This window comes from Phocoena sinus, chromosome 11 (genome assembly GCF_008692025.1).
Source record: "Phocoena sinus isolate mPhoSin1 chromosome 11, mPhoSin1.pri, whole genome shotgun sequence".
NCBI classification, from domain to species: domain Eukaryota; kingdom Metazoa; phylum Chordata; class Mammalia; order Artiodactyla; family Phocoenidae; genus Phocoena; species Phocoena sinus.
The window spans coordinates 57,640,584-57,667,550 of record NC_045773.1 but is presented as its reverse complement, the minus strand read 5'-3'; the positions used below and the strand labels follow the sequence as shown (position 1 = coordinate 57,667,550).

Sequence of the window (26,967 nt, the reverse complement as noted above, 5' to 3'; positions counted from 1 at the left end):
TCTGTGCTTCCTGGACTTGATTAACTATTTCCTTTACAATATATGGGAAGTTTTCAACTATAATCTCTTCAAATATTTTCTCAGTCCCTTTCTTTTTCTCTTCTTCTTCTGGAACCCCTATAATTCGAATGTTGGTGTGTTTCATGTTGTCCCAGAGGTCTCTGAGACTGTCCTCAGTTCTTTTCATTCTTTTCTCTTTATTCTGCTCTGCAGTACTTATTTCCACTACTTTATCTTCCAGGTCACTTATTCGTTCTTCTGCCTCAGTTATTCTGCTATTGATCCTATCTAGAGTACTTTTAATTTCATTTATTGCGTTGTTCATCGTTGCTTGTTTCATCTTTATGTCTTCTAGGTCCTTGTTAACTGTTTCTTGCATTTTGTCCATTCTACTTCCAAGATTTCGTATCATCCTTACTATCATTATTCTGAATTCTTTTTCAGGTAGATTGCCTATTTCCTCTTCATTTGTTAGGTCTGGTGGGTTTTTATCTTGCTCCTTCATCTGCTGTGTGTTTTTCTGTCTTCTCATTTTGCTTATCTTACTGTGTTTGGGGTCTCCTTTCTGCAGGCTGCACGTTCGTAGTTCCCGTTGTTTTTGATGTCTGTCTCCAGTGGCTAAGGTTGTTTCAGTGTGTTGTGTAGGCTTCTTGGTGGAGGGGACTAGTGCCTGTGTTGTGGTGGATGAGGCTGGATCTTGTCTCTCTAGTGGGCAGGTTCACGACTGGTGGTGTGTTTTGGGGTGTCTGTGGCCTTATTATGATTTTAGGCAGCCTCTCTGCTAATGGGTGGGGTTGTGTTCCTGTTTTGCTAGTTGTTTGGCATAGGTTGTCCAGCACTGTGGCTTGCTGGTCGTTGAGTGAAGCTGGGTGCTGGTGTTAAGATGGAGGTCTCTGGGAGATTTCCACCGTTTAATATTATGTGGAGCTGGGAGGTCTCTTGTTGACCAGTGTCCTGAAGTTGGCTCTCCTACCTCAGAGGCAGAGCCCTGAATCCTGGCTGGAGCACCAAGAGCCTTTCATCCACACGGCTCAGAATAAAAGGGAGGAAAAGTAGAGAGAATTAGTAGAAGTATGAGGAAAGAAAGAAGGAAAGGAGGAAAGGAAGGAAGGAAGGAAGAAGCAAAGAAGGGAAGATAGGAGGGAGGGATGGAGGGAGGAAAGAAGGAAGGAAGGAGGGAAAGAAGGAGAAAATGTAGAGAGAATTAGTAGAAGTATGAGGAAAGAAAGAGGGAAAGGAGGAAAGGAAGGAAGAAAGAAAGAAGCAAAGAAGGAAAGAAAGGAGGGAGGGAGGGAGGAAGGAAGTAAGGAGGGAAAGAAGGAGAAAATGTAGAGAGAATTAGTAGAAGTATGAGTAAAGAAAGAAGGAAAGGAGGAAAGGAAGGAAGGAAGAAAAGGAAAGAAAGGAGGGAGGGAGGGAGGGAGGAAGGAAGGAAGGAAGGAAAGAAGGAAAAAACACAGAAAGAAAGAAGATACAGTAAAAATAAAATAAAGTATAATACAGTTATTGTACTAAAAAATATTTAGAAAAAAAAAAAAAAAAAGGGACGGATAGAACCCTAGGACAAATGTTGGAAGCAAAGCTATACAGAGAAAATTTTACACAGAAGCATACACATACACGTTCACAAAAAGAGGCAAAGGGGGAAAAATCATAAATCCTGGTCCCAGAGACCACCTCCTCAACCTGGGGTGATTCGCTGTCTGAAGGAGGGAAGGAAGGAAGGAAAGAAAGAAAGAAAGAACGAAGGTAAAGTACAATAAAGTTATTACAATTAAAATTAATTATTAAGAAAAAAAATTTTTTTAAAAAAAACCATGGACGGATAGAGCCCTAGGACAAATGGTGGAAGCAAGAGTATACAGACAAGATCTCACACAGAAGCATACACGCACACATTCACAAAAAGAGGAAAAGGGAAAAAAATCACAGATCTCGCTCTTAAATTCCACCTCTTCAATTTGGGATCACTCCCTGTCTATTCAGGTATTCCACAGATGCAGGGCACATCAGGTTGATTGTGGAGCTTCAATCCGCCGCCTCCGCGGCTGCCGGGAGAGACCTCCCCCTCTGCTCCCTGCTCTCACAGCTCACAGGAGCTCAGCTTTGTACCCAGCCCTGCCCCTGCGCGCAGGTCGCTGGAGGGCGTCTGTTTTTTGCTCAGACAGGATGGGGTTAAAGGAGCCGCTGATTCTGGAGCTCCGGCTCACTCAGGCCGGGGGTTGGGGGATGGGGGAAGGAGGGGCACTGCGTGCGGGGCGGGCCTGTGGCGGCAGAGGCGGCGTGATGCTGCGGCAGAGGCCGGCGTGACTTTGCACCAGCCTGAGACCCGCCGTGCGTACTCCCGGGGAAGTTGTCCCTGGATCCCGGGAACCTGGCAGTGGCGGCCTGCACAGGCTCCGCGGAAGAGGGGCGCGGAGAGTGACCTGTGCTCACACACAGCCCCCCTGGTGGCGGCAGCAGCAGCCCCAGCGTCTCCCGCCCGTCTCTGGGGTCCGCGGTTTGAGCCACGGCTCGCGCCCGTCTCTGGGGTTCTCGCTTCCAGCCGCGGCTCGCGCCCGTCTCGGTGGCTCGCGCCCTCAGCCGCGGCTCGCGCCCGTCTCTGGGGTTCGCACTTTTAGCCGCGGCTCGCGCCCGTCTCTGGAGTTCCTTTAAGCAGCGCTCTTAAACCCCTCTCCTCGCGCACCAGGAAACAAAGAGGGAAGAAAAAGTCTCTTGCCTCTTCGGCCGGTGCAGGCCTTTCCCCGAACTCCCTCCCGGCTAGTTGTGGCGCACCAACCCCTTCAGGCTATGTTCAAGCCGCTAACCCCAGTCCTCTCCCTGCGCTCCGTCCAAAACCGAAACCCGAGCCTCAGCTTGCAGCCCCGCCCGCCCCGGCGGGTGAGCAGACAAGCCTCTCGGGTTGGTGAGTGCCGGTCGGCACCGATCGTCTGTGCAGGAATCTCCCCGCTTTACCCTCCGCACCCGTCGCTGTGCACTACTCCGCGGTCCCAAAGCTCCCCCCTCCGCCCCCCGCCGTCTCCGCCCGCGGAGGGGCTTCCTAGTGTGTGGAAACTTTTCCTCCTTCACAGCTCCCTCCCACTGGCGCAGGTGCTGTCCTTATTCTTTTGTCTCTGTTTTTTCTTTTGCCCTACCCAGGTACGTGGGGAGTTTCTTGCCTTTTGGGAGGTCTGAGGTCTTCTGCCAGCCTTCAGTAGGTGTTCTGTAGGAGTTGTTCCACGTGTAGATGTATTTCTGGTGTATCCGTGAGGAGGAAGGCGATCTCCACGTCTTACTCTTCCGCCATCTTCCCCTGTCTCCCTCATTGTAGTTTTGATTTGCATTTCTCTAATAATTGGTAATGTTGAGCAGCTTTTCATGTGTTTCTTGGCCATCTGTATGTCTTCTTTGGAGAAATGTCTATTTTGGTCTTCTGCCCATTTTTGGATTGGTTTTATTTCTAATTTCATTGATTTTAGTCCTCTCCCTTTTTTTCATGATGGCTTTGGCTAGAGGTTTATCAATTTTGTTTATCTTTTCAAAGAACCCACTTTTAATTTCATTGATCTTTTCTACTATTTTCTTCATCTCTACTTCTTTTATATCTGATCAGATCTTTACGATTTCTTTCCTTCTACTAACTGTGGGTTTTGTTTTATCTTCTTTCTCTAGTTGCTTTAGGTGTAATGTTAGGTTATTTATTTGAAATTTATCTTGTTTCCTAAGGTAAGCTTGTATTGCTATAAACTTCCCTCTTAGAACTGCTTTTGCTGTGTCTCATAGGTTTCATATCATCTTGTTTTTGTTATCACTTTTCTCTAGGTATTTTTAAATTTCCTCTTTGATTTCTTACATGATCCGTTGGTTATTTAGTAGCATATTGTTTAGCCTCCACGTGTTTGTGTTTCATAAAGTTTAATTCCTGTAGTTGCTTTCTAAAATCATAGTGTTGTTGTCAGAAAAGATGCTTGATATGATTTCAGTTGTCTTAAATTTTAAAAGGCTTGCTTTGTGACCCAGCATGTGATCTATCCTGGAGAATGTTCCATGAGCACTCAATAAGAATGCATATTCTGCTGATTTTGGATGAATGTTCTATAAATAATAATTAAGTATATCTGGTCTAATGTGTCATTTAAGATCTCTGTTTCCTTATTGATTTTCTGTCTGGATGATCTGTCCTTTGATGTAAGTGGGGTGTTAAAGTCCCCCACTATTATTGTGTTATTGTCAATTTCTCCTTTTATGGCTGTTAGCATTCACCTTATATATTGAGGTGTTCCTATGCTGGGTGCAAATATATTTACACTTGTTATATCTTCTTCTTGGATTGATCCCTTGATCTTTATTTAGCGTCCTTTTTTGTCACTGGTAACAGTCGTCTTTATTTTAAAGTCTATTTTGTCTGATATGAACATTGCTACTGCAGCTTTCTTTTGATTTCCACATGCATGGAATAGCTCTTTTCCATCCCCTCACTTTCAGTCTGTATGTGTCCCTAGATCTGTAGTGGGTCTCTTGTAGACAGCATATACATGGTCTTATTTTTATATTCATTCAACCAGTCTGTCTTTTGGTTGGAGCATTTAATCCATTTACATTTAAGGTAATTATCAATATGTATGTTCCTATTGTCATTTATTTAATTGTTTTGAATTTGTTTTTGTGGGTCTTTTTTCTTTCCTTCCTCTTTTGGTCTCTTCTCTTGTGATTTGATGACTATCTTTTGTGTTGTGTTTGGGTTGCTTTTTTTCTGTGTGTATCTATTGTAGTTTTTTGGTTTGCAGTTTCCATAAGGTTTTTATATAGCAGTATATATAAAAGATTGCTTTACAAAATTGTTATAAGTTGCTGGTCTCTTAATTTCCAGTGATTTCCAATATCCTGCATTTGTACTCTCCTCTTCTCACTATTGCTTGTTTTGATATCATATTTGTGCATGGTTGATTTCTTACCTTTACTTTATATTTGCCTTTACTGGTGGGCTTTCCTATTCATAATTTTCTTAATTCTAGTTGTGGCCTTTTCTTTTTAGCTTAGAGAATTTCCTTTAGGATTTGTTGTAAAGCTGGTTTGGTGGTGCTGAATTCTCTTAGATTTTGTTCGTTGTAAAGCTTTTGATTTCTCCATCAAATCTGAACAAAACCTTGCTGGGTCGAGTATTCTTGGTTTTAGGTTTTTCCCTTTCATCACTTTAAATATATCATGCCACTCCTCTCTGGCCTGCAGATTTTCTTCTGAACAATCAGCTGATAACCCTTGTATGTTATTTATTACTTTTCCTTTGTTGTTTTAATATTTGCTCTTTGTCTTTAATTTTGTCAATTTGATTAAAATGTGTTTAGGTGTGTTCCTCTTTGGGTTTATCCTGTATGGGACTTGCTGCATTTCCTGGACTTGATTGACTATTTCCTTTCCCATGTTAGGGAAGTTTTTGACTATAATCTCTTCAAATATTTTCTCGGGTCGTTTCTCTCTCTCTTCTCCTTCTGGGACCCCTATAGTGCGAGTGTTTTTGCATTTAATGTTGTCCCAGAAGTCTCTTAGGCTGTCTCCATTTCTTTTCATTCTTTTTTCTTTATTCTGTTCTGTAGCAGTGAATTCCACCATTCTAACTTCCAATCACTTATCCATTCTTCTGCCTCATTTATCCTGCTACTGATTCCTTCTAGTGTATATTTCATTTCAGTTATTGTATTGTTTTTTAAAAATGTTTATTTATTTATTTATCTTTGGCTGCATAGGGTCTTCACTGCTGCACGCGGGCTTTCTCTACTTGTGGCAAGTGGGGGTTACTCTTCATTGTGGCACATGGGCTTCTCATTGCAGTGGCTTCTCTTGTTGTGGAGCATGGACTCTAGGCATGCGAGTTTCAGTAGTTGTGGCATGCAGGCTCTAGAGTGTAGGCTCAGTAGTTGTGGCACACATGCATAGTTGCTCCATGGCATGTGGGATCTTCCTGGACCAGGGCTTGAACCCATGTCCTCTGCATTTACAGGCAGATTCTTAACCACTGCACCACCAGGGAAGGCCCAGTTATTGTATTCTTCAACACTGTTTGTTCTTTATACCCTCTAGGTCTTTTTTAAACATTTCTTCATCTTCTCAGTCTGTGCCACCATTCTTTTTCCAAGATCTTGGATCATGTTTGCTTTCATTACTCTGAATTATTTTTCAGGTAATTGCCTATCTCCATTTCATTCAGTTGTTCTTCTGGGGTTTTATTTTGTTCCTTCATCTGGAGCATATTTCTCTGCCATCTCATTTTGCCTGTTTTCATTGTCTCTGTTCCACAGGATGCAGGGCTCTAGTTTCTCTTGCTTCTGCTATCTGCCCGTGGTGGGTGAGGCTGGTCTAGATGCTTGTGAAGGCTTCCTTCCTTTCTCCACTCACTTGTGCCTGCCCACTGGTGAGTGGAGCTGGGTCTTGTCCCTCTGGTGGGCAGGGCTGTGTCAAGTGGTGTGTTTACAGGCAGCTGTGGGCTCAGTAAGACTTTCACAAACCTGTCTGATGATGGGTGGGGCTGTGTTTCTGCCCTGTTGGTTGTTTGGCCTGAGGCATCCCAGGACTGGAGCCTACAGTCTGTTGGGTGAGTCCGGTCTTGGCATCAAAATGGCAGCCTCCAGAAGGGCTCATACTAATTAGTACTCCCTGGCACCTCTGTCACTAGTGTCCTTGTTCCTACAGTGAGCCACAGCTGCCCCCCCCACCTCCCCAGGATACACTTCAAGAACAGCAGGTAGGTCTGGCCCAGGTTCCTATGAATTCACTGCTTTTTTCCTGGGTAGTGTACACGAGAACTTGTGTGGGCCCTCCAAGAGTGGAGTCCCTGTTTCCACAAGTCCAGTGGAGCTCCTGAGATCAAGCCCTACTGGCCTTCAAAACCAAATGCTCTGGGAGTTCCTCCTCCCAATGCCAGACCCCCAGGCTGGGGAGCCTGATGTGGGGCTCAGAATCTCACTACTGTGGGAGAACCTCTGTGATATAATTATTTTTCAGTTTGTGGGTCACCCACCCAGTGGATATTGGATTTGATTATATCGCACATGTGCCCCTCCTACCATCTCATTGTGGCTTCTTCTTTGTTTTTGGATGTAGAATATCTTTTTTTGGTAGGTTCCAGTCTTCTTTGTCGATGGTTGTTCAGCATTTAGTTGTGATGCTGGTGTTTTCTTGAGAGGAGGTGAGCTCAAGTCATTCTACTCCACCATCTAGTCTCCAACTCAGGCTGTAGTATATTTCTAATAAGATCACATTTACAAGGCAATCATGGAATATTTTGTTTATGAGTATTTTTAAGATTTTATGTAACTGAAGCATCAGCAACATATGCCACAATTAAATGTTCAACAGGATGGACTCATGTCCTAGTGATGAAAGATTAATTCAAAGTTAGATCTGTGCTTAATGAAGAGCTGAATATAAGCATATAATATACAATTAAAGATTTGGGGGTTTAGAAAATTATATCTATAACATAAAAATAATACACAGGATATATTCAGTCCAGAGAATACTTAGAGTTTCAGTATCTCTACATTTGGGCATTTAAAATTCTTTTGTATTTATTTGAGACAGCTAGATGCTTCATTACTATAAATACAGTGGTATATATATTTTAGTTGTCTAATTAGAAAAACTTGAGTTTATTAAAGACCTGGTCATTTAATGATCATAATATTGTAATGTATGAAGTATGATTAGAAAATGTTTGTCACTACATTATGTTACTATTCCCTTAGGCAATCTCCATGTTTCATTTATCACAAGTGTGTGCAAATGACATTCAGATTTACTCCCCTGACCTAGATCTGAATTTCTAAGATAAACTTTAATGTCTCCTTGGCATTTTAAACTTAAGATTATCTAGACAAAATATAAATTCTCTACCTCTAAACTTTTTTCATTCCTTTCTTTCTTTGGTTAATGGTGTCATTATACTTCTAGCCATTTCTGCATTTAAATTTTCTTTTATTCCTACCTTCCCAAGTCATACAGTATAACTTCCACTAAGGCACTCTTGAATAGCTTGTGGTTGCCCAACTTCTCTTTCTCTCTCTCACTTCACCACATACATACACACACCAACCAGCCTTCTCCCTCTTTCCACAATTCATCTATGTCAGCCAACACCCAAAACATGCCTTATGTTTGTTCACTCTATGTCTGACTCTTTCATACATTTTTATTAAGTGAAGTGATTTAGAAAATTGGGCAACATACAATTTACTTTCTTAAAATAAACATTGATTACTACCCTTTTTGCTAGTCAGTAATCAGTTCCATGTTTAATCTGTATGTAACCATTTTAAAGTAAGAGAATGGCAAATACTCCAATTAATCAGAGTATAAGGTATGTTGAACAGAATAGGTTCCACCAGCATTAACATCAGTGGATTTACAAAATCTCTCAGCTTGTAATTTTAGGAACTTGATTTTGTCAACGTTCTGTATGTTTGTTTGGGTCCTCCCAGAATCAGGATTAGATGAGATTAAACATGTAAGGAGTTCATTAGGAAAAATGATCTTGTGACAAAAAACTAAATAAATAAATAAATAAAATAAGGAGGAAGCCAAAGAAGACTGACTGGAGAGCCTTCACACTAGAATATCTGACCCAAAGGAAAGAGGTCATAGCCCAGAAGCAATGGTATTAAAGGGAAATTCATCCCAGCTGTCTAGGAATCCTTGAGGCACGGGCAGAGGAGAACTGTGACTCCCAAGAATGGGCCTATTTTAGCATTTTAACCACATTTGGTCATTGACTGGGAGTTGCTCTTGTGTACCATGGCCTTGGGAGCAATATGATTTCAGAACAGAGTGACTCATATTCTAAGTCAGTTACACCTGTATTTAGAGTTCTGCATTCACTTCACCACCACAACCCTGGAAGATGATCCAGTTCTTAAAGTATATCTAGCTGAGCTCATAAGAAACTTGATTATACACTAACAGTAGTGTTTTGTTTACAGTAAGAACTAACTTAACCTGTAGTGTCAAATATTCATGCTAATATCCACAATAATGTATTTTCTAATTCTGGCATAAAGATATTCTCTAACGTAAATTTTACATGTATGAATTTATCTGCTATTTGCTAATTTTTAACTCAACCCTCAATGTTGCCAAAAATGAGAATCTTATCTCTTTTTATAATTCATAAAGACCTTTAGGAGTCCATGGATTTTTCTTAGATAAGAAGCTGCAAAGATCTGCTTTCAAGTTAGGAATATTACATGGGAAAATTATGGAATTAATTTTTCATTTTCATGGTGGCTGCTCAGTTCAGTCAGAAGTAGCAATTCATCACATTCCCTGTACCTAATAAAATAGTAGACATGCTTATTCTTCAGTTTGGTTGTTGCTTGAATGTGAAAATTAAGAGGTATAAATTGAGTAATTGTTAAAAACTATTATTTTCTACTATAGCTCTTCTGTCAATCAACTGTCTTGAGCCCATTACCACTATAATCAGGTGCTGAACAGGATAAATGTGAAAGCAACATGTTAAAAATAAAAAGTAAGTGCTTTGGAGTGACTAGTACTTTTGCTTGTGAACAAGGCAGTTTTTGGACCATGAGGTAAAGCTGTGCTTTAGAAAAGCTTGTAGGCTGAATGCATCCCCTCCATCTTCTAGACCAGGCTGTGCAGGTGAGTGCACGGTTTCCATGTACTGTTACTATAACTCACAAGTTCAGAGCTAACCTGGCTCAAGTGTCCACTACCAGACCTCAGACATCATTTATGTTAACCCAGATATTTCTACAAATATTTCTCGTCTCAACTCCTAGACAGCTCATGGTTTTCACATAAATACATCTTTACTGAAAAATAATTTACTTGGATTGCCCATTAGGCAAAAATACCAATTACTCAGTTTTGTACTGTTCTACCAGGGTGTGTGTGTGCATTCACGTGTGTGTTAGTAAAAAGAGAAACAGGTAAGACTGACACTTGTTTTTTGAAGATAGCATTCATCTTCAGTGACTCAGATCCACTCTTTGGTCCTATTGAAATGATTGATACATTTACACTAATGAAGGATAGAGATCGTCTCTTTGACTTTGACCAAATCTCTGGCTGTTACTGTGAAGTGTGCCTTCTGCTATGGCTGTCATTCTCCATCAGCCCAATGCTAGAACACATAGAAAATTATTTATTTCTAAACATTGCCCCTCAAGTTTTTTAGTTGGATTACATAGCTTCCCAGTTGTCTGAAACTGATATTTTTTTGCACTTTTTAATTATTTTAACACAGTATCTACTTTGATCCTTGGGATTGCCCCTTTTCAGTTTATGCATCAGGAACTATTTGAGTATTATGCAGTCTTTAACAATATACATGTACTTATACCACTAAAGTTGTTTTTCAGTAATCCTCTTATTAGCAACCATGACCTTGGGACCTTCCAAGATCTTGTTCTATATTGTTACCTTTCCTTTTCTAGCTAACATATAAAGTGATATCCCAGCAAATCTCATCTGATTTCCTGCTGAGTACTTCCTTGGTAAAAGAAGCAACTTCAGTTTCTCTGTATAAAACTAGGAACTTAAATTATATTTACTTTTACCTCATTTTAGATTTTTGTATACCAGAAAATAAGTGAAAAATTTCCTTTCTTACTGTGTTTGTTCAGTTCTAAGAACTCCATTCTCCATTTTAGCTCATCAGGTCATGTTTTTTCTTCTAGGACTACAATGATGAAATTCGTCAGGAACAACTACGTGAATTATCTTACTTAAATGGCTCAGAGGACTCTGGTCGTGGCAGAGTTATTAAAGGCAGAGGGATCAGAATAGCTCCCACAACTCCTTCAAGGTACATTTGTTCTTACTTTAAATAAATTAACAGCCAATAAGGATGCCAATACTTTGCTGGCCTGTTCTGTGTCATGATCACAGCTAGGAATAAACAACAACAATATCAGCAACAATAACCACCACCACCACAAAAGCAATAACAACAGATGCTTATATAGCTTGTAAGAGCTTTATATAAGTTATTAACTCATCAAATCCTCCATAGTAGGGTTAAGCATTATTTACAGGTGAGCAACTGATAAAGATGTAAGCAATATGCCTGAGGACACACAGGCAGTCTGACTCTAGAATTCAGAGTTTGAGCTCTTAACAGCTTCCTAAGAAAATAAGAGGAGCAAACCTAGGAGTTTCTACTTTTTGGTTTTGTCCCCAGGATTAGGACATGCAGATGATTCAATCATATGCATCTTTGAACCAGGATGACCTTGAATGAAGAGAAAATTACAAATATTATCTATGCCTTAAATGGCCCATGAATTGATACAGTCTTGCCAGATAGGTAGACAGATAGATGAGGATAATGATAGATATAGGTAGGTCGGTAGATATATAGATATTTAGATAGATAAGTAGATTATATATATATTATATGTATGTGTATTATATACACACACACACACATATATATATATATATACACACACACACACACACACATATATATATATATATATATATACACACACACCACCAGTCCAGAAAGCCAGAAGTACATTTGTTACATGGCTGATTGTAAGAATATTTAAAGCTTAGTTATATTTGACTCTGCAATGTCATCAGAGAAGATTTTATTTGATATTGTTCACTTTGCAAAGAAATTGGAATTTTTCTGCAACAGAATTTGTTTTGTAAGATTCTACATTTGCCAAGCTTTCAAGAGAAAGCATTGTTTTGCAAAGAGGTAAAGTGAAAAATACTCATAGCCTTCACACACAGACTGTGTAACTCTGTCATTCTCTTTATCCTGTTATAGTTGGCCTTCAAATCTCTAAACGGCTTAGATTTAGAATACTATTTCATATACTGCATAGAAACCATTTTAAGAGATTCTAAGATACTTTGCTGATTCAATTTATTTTTAAAGTTACTCCCCAAATATTTTTACCACCTTTCAAAACACCACTGTTTTTAACATTTAAGTCACAGACACCTCAAAAAATTTTACACTATCAGAAAAGAAGTTAAGAATGATCAATTTCCAAATAAAACATCAAGGAAATAATTGACTAAAGGTAAAATGTGGCGATTATAGAAATTACTTTGATTAAAGGAAAAACTTCTGAAAATGTTTCAGTGATTATTTTCACATTTTTTTCTTAAAAAAATTTTTTATATGAACTTTCTAATGCTACCTAGGAACATTAGTTTATTGCTAAACATTAATGTGACATAACATTTTTTATGGACTTTTTAAAATGGAATCAGCCTTTTACAAAGCCTTTATATTAACTTCAGCATGATGGGTTGTGAAATGACATCATTGCAGGCAATCTTAAACTGATTAAGTCATAGGGTTTTAATAATGAAATTGTCACTTTTGTAGTTCAAAAAGTGATAATTTTAGCAGTTATATATGGTGTAACCTAAGTATGTATTGAATGACTATAGAGGCAACAAGTTTTTTTCTATTCTATATTCCTTGGAATAGGGACCATTTAAAAAAATAATGCATTAACCTGCTTTTGAGATTACAAAATAATCATATTAAAAGACTTTGTTTTGTTATTGGTGTTCCTTAAGGTAATAATACATTTGTCATATTTGAGTGGACCATATAAGATTTCAATTTTAGTGAAGTTTTAATGTAAAATATTAATCTCCTTAATTATTTAATAAAGAAGAGTGCATTATAATCTAGACTTCTAAATATCTTAGAAGAAAAATTTGATTGAAAGCTTTTGCTTTTTAACATTCCATATATCATACAATCTGATACTGCATGTTAAAAAAGAAAATTAATATTGAAAATTAAACCTCACTTTCAATGCTATCTTGATGTAATTAATGTATTAACATTAATAAAAGTAAATGTAGCAGAACTCTGTTGTCTTCTGTTTCAAACCACATGATGAAATATATCTGCAATTAAATAAGAATAAGAAAATAGCTTCACAAAACAGAAGATCATATTGATCAGAAAGTTCTTGAACACATGGGTTAATGGATGCTGATTTGTACATATTTATGAAATTATGACTTTTTAAAGTTATTCAGTTACACTTAAATTCAAAAAGAACGGTACCTGGTATATTTTTAAAACTTTAATTTGTTGAAAATTTCTTTAATTAAAGGAATTTATGTTTCAACAATCATATCTATGAAAACTATCTAATCTTCCAATAATAATGCATACCAGAAGACAAAGTATTACATCTATATATTATAATAATATATATTATGTAATTGAAGAATTAAGATCTTCACACACATCACTGCTACATGTTGAATGAGAGTGAACAGTGGAAAATAAAACATTTGAGGCAGACTTTGAAGGTTTTGTTTACTACAATGAGAACTAATACATAGATAGAATCTAATGGAGCTTTTTAAAGAGGGGGCTAATCATATTTGTCTCCAAGAAAGACTACTCAGTCACCACTGTGAGTGATAGAGAAGAATTAGAGCAAAGAGAGAAAGACAGACAGAGAGGTGTGTGACAAGGAAGCCAGGGAGAATACAAGTTCATTATCCAACACAGAAATGAATACCACTTGGAGTGTTAGAGAGATAAAGGACTAGATTAGAGATTAGAATTTATACGAATTAGTGCCCAATTAGATGTTGGAGACAAGAGAGTGGTCCTAGACAGTATAACTCTCTCATGTCTGCCCTGGTTAGAGATTAATGACATCATCCACTAAAATTAGATGAAGGACCAAATTTAATGAAGAATATAATTAATCCTAGGTCTATGGATTGCCAGTGTGACCTTGGGAAGGTGACTTGTACTTTCTGTGACTTGGTTCTCAACCTTTAAAATAGCTTAGAAATGGCTACATGACAAGGTTGTCAAGATTTTTAAGTTAGATGACACATGTAAGGCAGTGGTTCCCAAACTGGTCTGCACATTGGAATTACTGAAAGCTCGCTGCTGCTAGAGACTGTGACTTAATTGGCCTGGGGTATGGTCTGGAGTCTGGAGGTTTTCAAAGGTCTTTAAGTGACTCTAACATGCAGACAAGTTAAGGAGACATGATCCAGGGTATGGTGTGTGGTAGGAAGGAAAGAGATAACAGCCATCAGGGTTAGAGACTGCAGGGGTGCACCGTGAGGCACAGAAGGAGGGTGGGGGGAAGAAAATGGGGATAGCCACATTCCAAGGTGGGCCCAGGAGTAGATGTCAATGAATGAGCCTGAAGAATATAAAGGAGGGAGGAAGAAATATGGAGAAAAGCAGAGTCATAAAAGTTCAAAGAAGGCGTTTTCCAGATAGTAACCCATAGTGATAAATATAACAGTTACAGTGGAATGGGGACTGATTTCCAGTGGATTTAGAAACCAGTAGGCTTCTGGTGATACCAGTCAAAAATATTTTCAATAAAGAGGAGGAAACAATAACTAGATTGCTTTTGATTCAGGAATGAGCAGGAGGTGAAGAATTAAGGATAGAAAACTTTCAAGAAGTCAGAAAAATAAAGGAAAGAACATTGTAGAGTGGATTCAGCCAGGGACACTACGTTCTAAATAGGTGATGTGAATCTTGAGTTGAATTGAGGACTTGAGTTGAAGAGAGATATAGGGTTAATATTCCAGGGAAGGGATGTAATGTGTAGGAGGTAATGAGTCAGATTCAAGAGACAGATTTTCCAGGGCTCTGTCTGGGAGACAGTTGATGAAGGAATGGGATGAGAAATTAGATTTGATTTGAGCATCGTATAATTTTAAAGCACGAAGAATGGATACAGATTCAGAAATCTTATTTTAGAAAAATAATCTACCTTAGGTTCAAGTAGTTATAACACTTACCTGTGATTATTCAGTGGTATAGATATAACTTGTGAATATAGTTTAAAGTAAGGTGACATATAACTTACCACCCACACAGGGACACTGTTGAAAGTATTAAAATGCTAAACTAGGACAACAGTTGTAATTCTGAACTATTCTGGGCAAACCTGGATGTATGCACACCCTGTATATAAGGTGCTTGGAGATCCAGTGAAGGTAAAATTACTCTTTATATCCATCTTATAGAGTAGCTTTTTTTTTTTTTTTTTTTTTTTGCGGTACGCGGGCCTCTCACTGTTGCGGCCTCTCCCGTTGCGGAGCACAGGCTCCGGATGCGCAGGCTCAGCGGCCATGGCTCACGGGCCCAGCCGCTCCGCGGCATGTGGGATCTTCCCTGACCGGGGCACGAACCCGTGTCCCCTGCATCGGCAGGCGGACTCGCAACCACTGCGCCACCAGGGAAGCCCTAGAGTAGCTTTTATATTATCATGCTAATGTAGAATATTGTGGTCTCAGTTACATTGTGCTTGAAGTGGGCACTAGGCCTTCTAGGGTCTCCCAGTACAGGAGAGCATTCTCTGTACATTAGACTCACAGTAAGTTCTCTAATAATCTCTCTATTCATCAGCTCTATAATCTATTTAAAACTTTTAAAAGCTTCACCAGCATTCTTATTGTTCACTTGTCAAGCTCATTTTCTGCAAGAGCCAGTTGACTGCTCCTCATAGCAGAAAGCATAATCTACAACCCCATCTGTGGGTGCAGCCAACCAGTGTGATGGTTCACATCCCGTGATCATTATTTCCCCCAAAGCTTTAGCGTTCTTGCTGAAAACAGTACTTTCTAGAGGCCAAACTTTCAGACATAATAAAAAGTGAAATAACCATGCTTTTGCCCAAAAACTTAGACAAACACTCAACCTTTCCAAAGGCCTCAGAATACCATAAGAGTTTACTGCAACCATTTGATCTTACACTTTTAATACAAGTTAATTTTGTGTCAAGCACTGCAGTACCAAGTACTCAGTGTGTTATTTTTTTTACAGAGCCCTCATGTATTTCACTAGCACCATAGTTACCATAGGAAATAAATTATATCAGGGACTGTACCAGTTCAGGGGGTTACATGCATAATGATAAATCAGTGACAATGACCTCAAACTTAAGCTACTATAATTAGCAGAATGATACCATGATGGTTAGAGTTCCACATTTTATCGAAGTGCAGACAGATTTTTTTTTGTAAGTGACAACATTGCCCATCACTGTCAATAACCTCCAGCATGGCGGAGACATTGACAATTAGCAGCTATGGATGGTACAGTGAGTCATGTACTAGACACTGCTCTCATTTGAGACTTTTTTGGTAAATTTGGAATAAAAATCAGAGTGGGTTGATTTTTGTTTGGTTTGCTTTGAATTTCTAGTGTTATAAAAGAAAATATCAAATTATTTTACATGGTTTTTATGATAACTAAGTCATAACCAATATTTACAAAACTTATTCTGTGGAGGTCAAAATGCTTTATATCCCAAAGAATCTCCATTAAACACACACACTCACAACACTCAGACATGCAGAAATAAATGTGTTTTCTTCCCATTGTATAGAGGCTATAAGATGAGAGCTTTGCCTGATCTCATTACTTGTTTCTCATCTGTATGTGACCTGTTTCTCCTAGGGGCCGTGGGGGTGCCATTCCTCCTCTCCCACCACCTGGACGAGGCGTTATCACCCCTAGAGGGACCACTGTGACCCGTGGTGCTCTTCCAGTGCCTCCTGTAGCAAGAGGCGTCCCTGCCCCGCGAGCACGGGCATCACCCACTGTGCCAGGATACAGGGCACCCCCTCCTCCAGCCCATGAGGGGTATGAAGAGTATGTAAGTACTCTTGAGAAATCAGTTAATTAGGAGGAGTTAAGTTTGATGGGGAATAAGTTAAACTTCAAAGACATTCATATACCACGAATATAGCAGAAATACATAGCAGTTTGTTGCAGAAAACAAATGTCATTTGCAACAGAATTTAGCAGTGCATTTTAAATGAGGGCATTTTTTTGTTTTTGGTTTTTTTTCCGATACATGGGCCTCTCAGTGTTGTGGCCTCTCCTGTTGCAGAGCACAGGCTCCGGACGCGCAGGCTCAGCAGCCATGGTTCACGTGCCCAGCCACTCCGCAGCATGTGGGATCTTCCTGGACCGGGGCACGAACCCGTTTCCCCTGCATCGGCAGGTGGACTGTCAACCACTGCGCCACCAGGGAAGCCCTAAATGAGGGCATTTTGAGAAAATCTTTCATTGTACAGGTGCCATCATTGTTGTTAGTATCAGTTAAATAGCTTAGATTTTAAGAAACAAACTATCCTCAGGTTTTCTTATCTTTAGAACACTCAATCAATTTCAAAATGGAAATAATTATAAACATAATGTGAATAGTTATGTATTTAGAAGATTATCCTGGGACATGATAAAGATTAACATAACTCAAAAGTATTTGACAAATATAATGTGATTATATTATAAACTTTGTTAATAATTTAAGACCATGTGGTTGGTTTTTCATTTAAATATCCTACTCTCTCACTATATAAAAGATATGGAATTGGCAGGTAAGAATTCAGAACTCAAAAAATATAGACTGAACAGAAGAAGTGCAGTGTCTCTAAGCACCTCATCCCCTTCCAATCCTCTGTATCACATTATACTCCCTTTGACCTCTTTCATCCATGTTGTTAGCTTTCCACTGGTCATATATTCTAGTCCCTGTATCTATTTCTCCTACTAGATTGTGAAACTTGTAAAAAGGGGCAGTTTTCTATTCACTTGTATAACCATACTAAGTCCACTCTAAATGTTCAATTGAATTGATGCAAGCCAGATCATAGTCCTATGAAACAGATATATTTTGCCTTTAACCTCTCCAGGGTGCCTGCTCCCTAATCTAGGTGTTTGTTTCATTCAACCATCCATAGACATGCCATCCTCTCAAATGTCCTCTGTGAATGATTACTAATATAAACTCTTCAAGGACAGTTACCGTCACATTCTGTGCATTCAAAACATATAAATGTTTTATGGACTGGTTAATAACGAAGAAAAATGTAATCTTAAAACAAAGTGAAAATGGTTGATAGGTGTCACTAAGAACACATTAATGCTTAAAGTATGTTAGTTTTTAGGAACGCTACTGATTAAATATGAAACACTGACTAATATCTGTAAGAGTGAAGAAAAAAATATTAAGTTTAATCTTGCTCGCGCGGAAGCGGCGCGGCTGGGTGGGGAGTCCGTCAGCGGGAGTCGCGGACCGTCGTCGTGGCTGCGGGTGGCGGTGGTGCGCTCGAGCAACCAGAACCGGAGCATGGAGGCGGCACAACAACCTGAGGTAGTTGGGGCCTCCACTCTGGCCCAGCGCGCCCCGCGGACGCCGGCCGACCGGCCGTCCCTCCGGCCTTCCCGGCCCGTGCTGGGCGGCTCCGGCTGTTCTAGTTAGAATATAATTCAAGTTAACTCATGTATAAGCCAGAATGACTTCCCCACATCTCAACATGTAAAAATTTCCTGTATTAGGCATCATGAAGTCCAGTAATAGGAATGCCATCAAGCCTTAAGAAATAGCTAAACCGAGGCACTAGAATCCCTCCCCACATTTCCTCTCTGTTTTTTTGCATATGTTTTCATTCCACTTTAACATACAAACTGGATATTTGGCTATGTGATCAACATGACTCAGCACGTGGTGCTGCCAAGTTTACACATCCAAGTCCAGTTCTGCTCACCTACAGATACTGACTGGCTGGCCATCTCTCAGCCCTAATCTGGATCCCCAGGTGGGAGAATTGTGTTCATTCGGGCTTGCCAGGTGTCTATGACTGTAGAGCAGGTGTCTCTTGAAATCAGATCTGGGATCTACAGACTCATCAGCTACCAGTGATGTGGGTGTGTAGGCGTGACATTCACACAACATAAGCATGCTTCCTGGGTACCCAGACCCAAGGACCGTATGGAGAGGCATTAGTTTCCAGAGAAGGAGGAAAATATTATGAGCTTGACAGAAATCCTAAATTTTAAACAATTTGTTCCTCTGTAAGAGGTAAGAAAAACAAAAGTTTAAGTGTCTCAGTAGCAAAATAACAGCATCATGCTGAGTTGATTGTGAAAATATCAAGGGGTCCTTAACTTTCAGATAAAATTACTTAGACAAGATTCCCTTTATTATAAATGACAGTATGGGGCAATTCACTCTTCAGACCTTTCTTCCTTCCCTGCTGAGGCTCTGACCACGTGGACTGTCTACAGGCTGCTTGCCTGACCTGAAACAGCTCACCGTCAATGAGACTGCTGTTCAAAACCATCTTTAGTGTTAGTTGAATCTTTTTTAAAATGTGAACTTTAGTTTATTACATGTCCTAATCCAGACTTTAAATATTTTAAAGCTTCTCTTCACTGACTTTCTGCTAAGAAGAGTACATTTACTTTTTTCAGCTCCATCATCATGATTGAAGTAGATTTGGAGAATAGATTTTTAAAAAGCTCCCACACAACAAAATATAAAGTTCTATCAGTGGATAATATGTAAAATAAACTTAAACTTTTGAATACCTACTAGGTTCCCATCACTAATCTCATGATAACACTACCAACCAGCTATAGTAGACTGAGGCTTGTACCCAGTTTTATATTCTACATAGTACTTGTCTCACAAAGAACTCAAACACATGTATACAGGTCATTTGTACTTCATACCTTAAATCCAGATCATCAGTCAGTGTTTGAATCCCCTCAGCAATATTTAGGACATCTCCCAGCCCCTACACGAGCATCTACAACTATAGAGAACTCAATACATCTAGAAACTAGGTGTCAGAAAAATAAAAACTGTGGGGCTTCCCTGGTGGCGCAGTTGTTGAGAGTCCACCTGCCAATGCAGGGGACACGGGTTCGTGCCCCGGTCCGGGAAGATCCCACATGCTGTGGAGTGGCTAGGCCCGTGAGCCATGGCCACTGAGCCTGCGCGTCCAGAGCCTGTGCTCCGCAACGGGAGAGACCACAACAGAGGCCCGCATACCGCAAAAAAATAAAAAAATTAAAACTGTGATTAAAGAGACGCTGCCTCTACTTTCAAAAGCATGGCGTCTAGTGGGAGGGTCCAAAAGGCTAACAATTAACATATAATATGTAATTGCTGTGTGGGGTTCTTATCTTACTGTATTATAATTGTCACTCTTATCTTCTCCCACTTACAAAATTTAGACATCCTATAGGCAGAAACAGTTTCTTACATTTATCTTATGTTTGCAGTTCTAAGTAATGTGCTTGGTAATAGCAAATAAATTAAACCTATGATATTGTTGGAAAGATGTTATACACATGCGCAGTTCCATACATATACACATTCTATGTAAACAATAACTGAATGAAGGTACAACATAGCATATATTGTGTCAAATAGAGACTATACCTTCTCCAGCAAAGATAATTATTTTCACAACTATGGGTATTTAGAAAAACCTCTAAGACGGTAAGCAAAACAACAGCAGACCAAGATGAATAAGTATTACTTTGAGAAGTAGAGAGAAGAGGAAGGATGCTCCATGCAAAAAGGAATGATAAAGGGGAAGGCAAGAAGAGAGACTTTTCAAAGCAAACCTAAAGAATACAGGAAAATAATTTGGGGAAAGAGAATTCATTTAAAATAGCAGGGGAAATAATTGGGGTTACAGATGAGTTCAAAGGCTGAGGTTATAATGCCACTGATTGTATAATAAAGGGCCACCTGAAGGTTTTTAAGCAGAGGATAAACTAAGGTTTGGGGGAATTTTATCATTCTCAGTTGGTCAGGGTGGATTTAGGGGTTCGACTACAATGGTGAAACTTAGTGAGAGGTGGCCTTGACTATGAGCACAGGAAAGTGACTGGAAGAATCAAGGCAAAGGTAACACTGAAGATGGAAACACTAAGGTCTGCTGTCAAGAGGATGAGGGAGGAGTCGGGACAGGCAGCCCAGGCTCAGCAGAGGTGTGTTGTGTGGGGCTGTGTGCGCAGGGGACAGGAGGAGGGAGGGCCGTGCTGGAAGAACTGACCTTCCAGGCGCGGGGAAGTGCTCACACAGTCATGTTCCTTTGCTGCAAAAGTAAGGTGTTTTACGTGCTATCAGTTGTGATCACTTGCCTACCTGTCACACTTTCCCATGGGTGGGATCATGTTGGAGTGGATAAGGCTGTTTGTGAGAGCATGCCAAGTGGAGTTTGTGTTGGAGATTCTTTAAGTTTGGGTTTAGTCGACTAGTTTTACTTGTATGAGTTAGGTACTGCTAACATTGCATTGTAGAAGTAACTCGAGGTTACTCTTCCTGGCTCATCCGATGTATTCATGGATGGAGATCTGAGTCTGCTGTTTAGTCGTGCCCTCGGCACTGGTGCTGGGACGCGTGCTTAGTGTTGGAGGAACCGGAACTGAATGGTTTGGGGCTGGAAATGTTCTGTCAAAAACTCTTCTATGTCATTTAGCTCAACTGTGAAAGAAATTTGATAGGGGCTTCCCCAAATGTGACAATTCTAACAGTCTATAACTAACCACCAATGAGATGTGAAACTGAAAGAAATGTTTCAAAACTGTCAGTGTTAACAATGTTTTTCTATCAACCATGCTAGAGGGAAAAAACTGAATTTCTTCAGCTCTCTATAGAAAATATTATAAAATCATTGTCATATTAGAGGTGATAAAAACCTGTGCTTCAAAAAGTAGGGAAAAGTCATTTAGGGGTACATCAGGCAGTTAATAAAAATATTATATTATTTTCGGGAATTTGTGATATTTGTAGTATTTTCAGCTTTTAAAATTTTGCAATTGGTCATGATTGCTTTTCTCGTTCAAAATAAATATTCACTCTCATGCTTAACTTGTCTTAATAATTTTGTAACCTTTTTCTTAAAGATAGAATGCAAAATTATATAACCTTCAAACCCATAATCTCTGGATCCCATAGAGGAAAATAATGGCAACATTTATAGGAAAGTGTATATATAGGGCTGGAGGGGTCCAGTGGGGTATTGCTTAAAGAAAGAACTGTGTAACCTCAGTTTCTAGTACTGCAAGTCTGTTCCACTGTCCTTAGTTACAACCATGTTGGTACTATTGATAAGTATGCTGTTCCTTTGTGGAAATGCTGTCCTTTTAACAAATGTTTTGTGGGAGAATTGAACGTGCAAGTAAAGGCACACAACTTCTGGAAGTGCCCACCAGAACATCACACTGTATGAAAACATACTGACAACATCATAAATACTCTCTTGCATCTTATGTGTTGGTATAGCATGAAAACAAACAAGCCAAAACCCTCAGACACGCAAAATAGTTTCTAGTTTCAAAAGACATAGGTCTAATTTATTTTTAAATTACCTCGTGGTTTTTCCAACAGTTCATACCCAGACAGGGACTTGTATGGGGGCAAACAAAGCAAAGAAAGATGTCAGCTCAGTTCTACAGGAGAGGTGCTGGTCATGTATAATCAGTCATGTTAGCCTAATTTATGAAATTCATTTTGACAAATTGTTGAGAAGCTTTTCTTCCCATCGGTCTTACTAAGCCTGTTGGCACTGTAGCACATCCTACCATATATTTCAGACTCTGATGCATCCTCCCAGTAACAATGAGAGAACTAGAAAATTCACTGTAATTCAATAGCGCTTAAAAGTTCCATAAATGAATTCAGGCTGCCAACATTCAGTTTCAAGTGTATGGAACATTTTTTTGACAGGAGAGGGAAATAAGTATTAAATGATAATTGAAATCAATTCTTGTGCCATTTTTGTGGAAGGAAAGATTATGAGCCTGATCTATAATGCATTTCGAGGGGCACCACATGTGGTGGTTTTCTGTGTAAAAGCTAAGAGCCTTCACCCAGCAAAGGGAGATTTTTATTAGAGTTTCTAGATTGATATTTGTATTCCATTAAACAGTCTTGTTTAAGTTTCACGCTCAAGTCTCCTCTTAGCAGAAACTAATTCACCAGAATGTGTTGTAGGATTTTGTTTTGTGAAATGTTACTAATATTTACAATAACCAACACATGTAAGGTTAATGAAATACTTTTTGAAACTATAGAATGGGCATAATACTACCTGTGGTTCAAAAGTTCATAGAAAGTTAGTGGTATTTAAACACTGTTAAAATATTAAATTATGTGCCCAAATAATATAAGATGGTGTCTTTTAAAATTGTGTGTATTTTTCTGCTAAAGTTGAAGCTTGATTAAGCCATCCTTCTTCTAGCATCGTGTTTTACACATTTAAGCCATTTTAGAACAGATGCAGGTTCTTCTGTTGGCCACACACTTAACGATTGTATCCAAACCTGTACCTTAATTACCATGATGACTAAGGTCTTTTTTAACACTTACAACACTTACGAGGATGAACATAGGTTTTCTCTCTGAAGCTTTTTTAAGGTGAATTTTAGCTGATGGAAAATATTATATCACAGTGTATTTTGAAGTTTCCTCCAGGCTCTGCAGCTGTGATCTTTTTGTAGTGTCTGCTATAGACAAGGGGGAAGAGAGCAAAAAATGCCACCTCAGCCTTGAGGAGATCTACCATTCTCTTGTTTTTTACATTATTAGTATATATTAGGTTTTTTTTTTAATCTATGGTTTATATACAGCATGGCTTAAGGATTAATAATGAAAGTGAGTTGAGCATTACTTTATTTCTATAGGTATGTTCTTAAAAGGCTGTGCTGGGTACAAGTTAATAGTTTCTATATCATTTTTTTCTTCTGAGTTGATTATGAGTTTGCCTATTATATGCCCACTGAAAAATTAAGACCCAGTATAGGGTGACAAATACCTAAGCATACCTAAGAATCCCAAAATTCTTTTTTTCTTTTGCTGGTTGAAAAGCATTTTTTTATGTGTTTTGCCAACATCTCTCTCATAATTTTCTGTCAAAGAAAACTTAATTAAATACAACTTGCATGGGTAGTTTGATTATCAATGGCTTTTCCAAATAGGAATGGTTACATTGCATTAAGTCCTTGTCCATATTTTGGCTGTCTTCCACTATGGATTCTCCATTCAGTGGAAAATAGTGGCTGCTAAATCTTTCCATCAGTTACAGATTTTTGTGATTATTTTTTGTCATATGAGCTAAAGGCTTTTACTGGGGAAGCTAGTTCTTTGCAATAACTTTTAATAATCTCATTATTTGAATTAAGGTAATTTCTCTTCATTATTGAAGACGGGAAACTGTATTTCCCTTTAAATGAAACCATATTGTATTATAGTTTTCATATGTAACTTAGGCAGCAAATATCATTCCAAACTAAATCTACCAAAGCCCTTTCCTCCATGAAAAAAATCTCCACTAAAATTTCTTCCCAAACTACCAAGTTTCATCTAGCTGTATTCCCCTTTTTCTATTCTAAGCTCCTTAAAAGGCTATAATAACATCACATTTTCAGTTTTCATCTCCAAAACTATCTTAAACTTTGACTGTCGCTATGGACCTACTTGTTTGAGAGGCTCCAACTATTTGTGGACTTTTCCATTCAGGGTTCCTCCTGATTTGTCTCCTTCTATTTAGTTGAACATCAAAAAATATACACTCATCTTTTGCTTCTTGGTTTTGTTTTAAATGCTAAATTCACTTTTGTTTTCCTAAAATACTAAATTCATCATGTCACTTCTTTGTTAGAAAACATCAATCTCTCCCTGTTGCCTGAAGAATAAAATTCCAACTTCCTAATTTTATTAGAAGATGAAGTACTTTAATTTTATGAGCTTACTTGCTATTAACTGTGTTTCATTTTCAAATGAGATTTTGACCATGAATAAAATAAATGAACAAGCAAGAGAGAAAAATTCTAAATTTATGTAGCCAATCCAGTTATCAGCATCTTTATAATTCTTAAGCTATTAAAATGTATTGTGCTATTTGATTCAATTTAACTTATCATTTATTGAATGCCCATTTTATATTATGTGAAGTTCCACAGGAAGAGGCAATGAGAGATAAAAAATATATAGTTACCTTTAATAGGTGGCTGTTGTATTTTAGGACTTTTAGATACATAATCTCACAACAATAATAAAGGGTAAGAGGTATAATCCTTGCTTTTCCATTAGGGAATTGTGGGGTCAGAGGATTAGAGAAATCTATCAGTCACCTGTCTGACAGCAGAGCCAGACAACTCTGTCTTAAAAATTAACATCTTTTTTGGATATGAATATGTAAAAGGCAAAGCTTCTGGCTTTAAAAGGGCAACAGATAACACACCTGGACAAAAAAAAAAAAAACCCAAAACTCACAGGTTCAGGGCAGAGTATAATTTGTGAGAGTTGACTCAAGACTTCATTGTGAGAAATATGCTAATATTTTCCTGACTTACTTCACAAACTGGGTTTAAAGTAGTTATGACATCAGCTGGAAATCCCATTAACTGAACATACCTGTAATTTTTTATTTGCTTTTCTTGCACTCAGAAAGTTTGAAGAACTGATTAGTTCTAATGCTATCTATTTGATATAGTGCAAATTTAAAAATTTAGAGGGAATGTGACCAATAATCTTCAACTTTATAGTAGTAGGATAGAAAAGACTAGGGCAGTTAGGCACATCCTCAAGTTCTTTGGAACTATAGGATATTAAAAGTAGCAAAAAAGTCCAATGATGGCAATAAATAATGATGATACTCATAGTAGAAACAACTAATATAATCAAGTACTTATTATGAGCCAGACACTATGCAAAATTTTTCATCTTCAACATTGAATTTTTACAACAATCTTATTAGGTTGGTATTATTCCCACTTTACAGTTGAAGAAACTGAGGTTTAAAGAGGGTGAGTAGTATTCCCAAAGTTACAAGACCAGTAAGCAACAGTGCAAGGGTTCATAGAAGTCCAAGGGTAGTGCTCATACTCTCCAAGCTATAACATAGTACTTAATACACAGCAGGTGCTTGCCTAAGTACTCTACATGCATAGACTCAAATTACCCTCTTGGCACCTCTATGAGTTAGGTACTATTACTTTCTTAGAAATAAAAGCTTACATGCAGGGAGAGATTGAATAGCTGGACCAACATCAGCCAGGTAATCAGAAACAGAGCTGGGATTTCAGAACTTCTGGCTCCAATCCACCTCACCTTGCTCTGATGTCTCTGGGTAAGCTAGCAAAAAAAAAAGTCATTTGAAAAATTAGTTGCAAATGATAACAATGGAAAAGAAATGAGTGAAATACTTCAGAAAACCACCTAGTAAATCCACCTGGACTATAGTGAACAAATAAAATAAAAGACTTGTGGGGGATGGGGTGAGGAAGGAAGGCTTGATCGTGAGTTGGAGCAAAATAATAAAATGAGTTGAGAGAAAAATGCCTGGAAGAGAATGTAGTATTTAAGTTGATTGTTAGTGGGGACTGGGTGACCATTTCTGAGACATCCGAGGATTAATGTGTCTGGGCACATCGGCAGGGACTGAGGCAGGCAGACACCAGAGGCCAGAAGCACCATGAAAAGCTTTATGTCATGATCTCAGCAGGAGTGGAATAGAAAAGAGGGGACAATAAAGGACATAGTAAATTAATTACGAGCTCTGGAACTAATTCCAGAATTTCAGCCTTGCAAACCATTTTAGGTAATCCAAAAATAAAGTGTTATTCAATATTATTTATTTTTTCACCTTGAAAATAGTTTATTATAGAAAATGTCTCTTCAAAATTTATAAATATGGCAATTAGTTTCTCTTCCAGCCTTATTGAGATATTATTGACATAAAACATATGCAAGTATAAGGTGTACAATGTGATGATTAGATACAGTATATATTGCAAAATAATTACCACAATAAGGTTAGTTAACACTTCTATCCTCTCACGTAATTACAATAGTTCTATGTGTATGGTGATAACATTTAAGATCTACTTTCTTAACAGCTTTCAAGTATATAACACAGTATTGTTAATTATAGTAACCATAAATCTTATTTATCTTCTAGATGGGAGTTTATGCCCTTTGACCAATATCTTCCCATTTCCCCACCCTCAATATTATTTTTTGTCACCCTTTTTTACTGTAAATCTTGCTTTCCAATTTATCTACATTGTGATAAAAGCTTCAGTTAGTACACATTTTAGACAGTTGTTTATGAAAACCACAATCTTTAAATGAGATTTAGAAAAGAGATTTAGAAAAGAAAAATGATATTCATTTTTTTACTATAAGT

General features: G+C 38.5%; 1 protein-coding gene across 2 annotated transcripts in view; it reads left to right on the top strand.

Moving 5' to 3' along the window:
- The window catches only part of KHDRBS2 (KH RNA binding domain containing, signal transduction associated 2), a 721,722-nt gene that overhangs the window by 445,109 nt on the left and 249,646 nt on the right, over nt 1–26,967 (top strand). For both annotated transcript variants that reach the window (XM_032650315.1, XM_032650316.1), the window contains exons 5-6: nt 10,671–10,798; nt 16,430–16,628. In XM_032650315.1, coding sequence (XP_032506206.1) covers nt 10,671–10,798; nt 16,430–16,628 — 327 coding nt within the window. The remainder of the gene's footprint in view (nt 1–10,670; nt 10,799–16,429; nt 16,629–26,967) is intronic.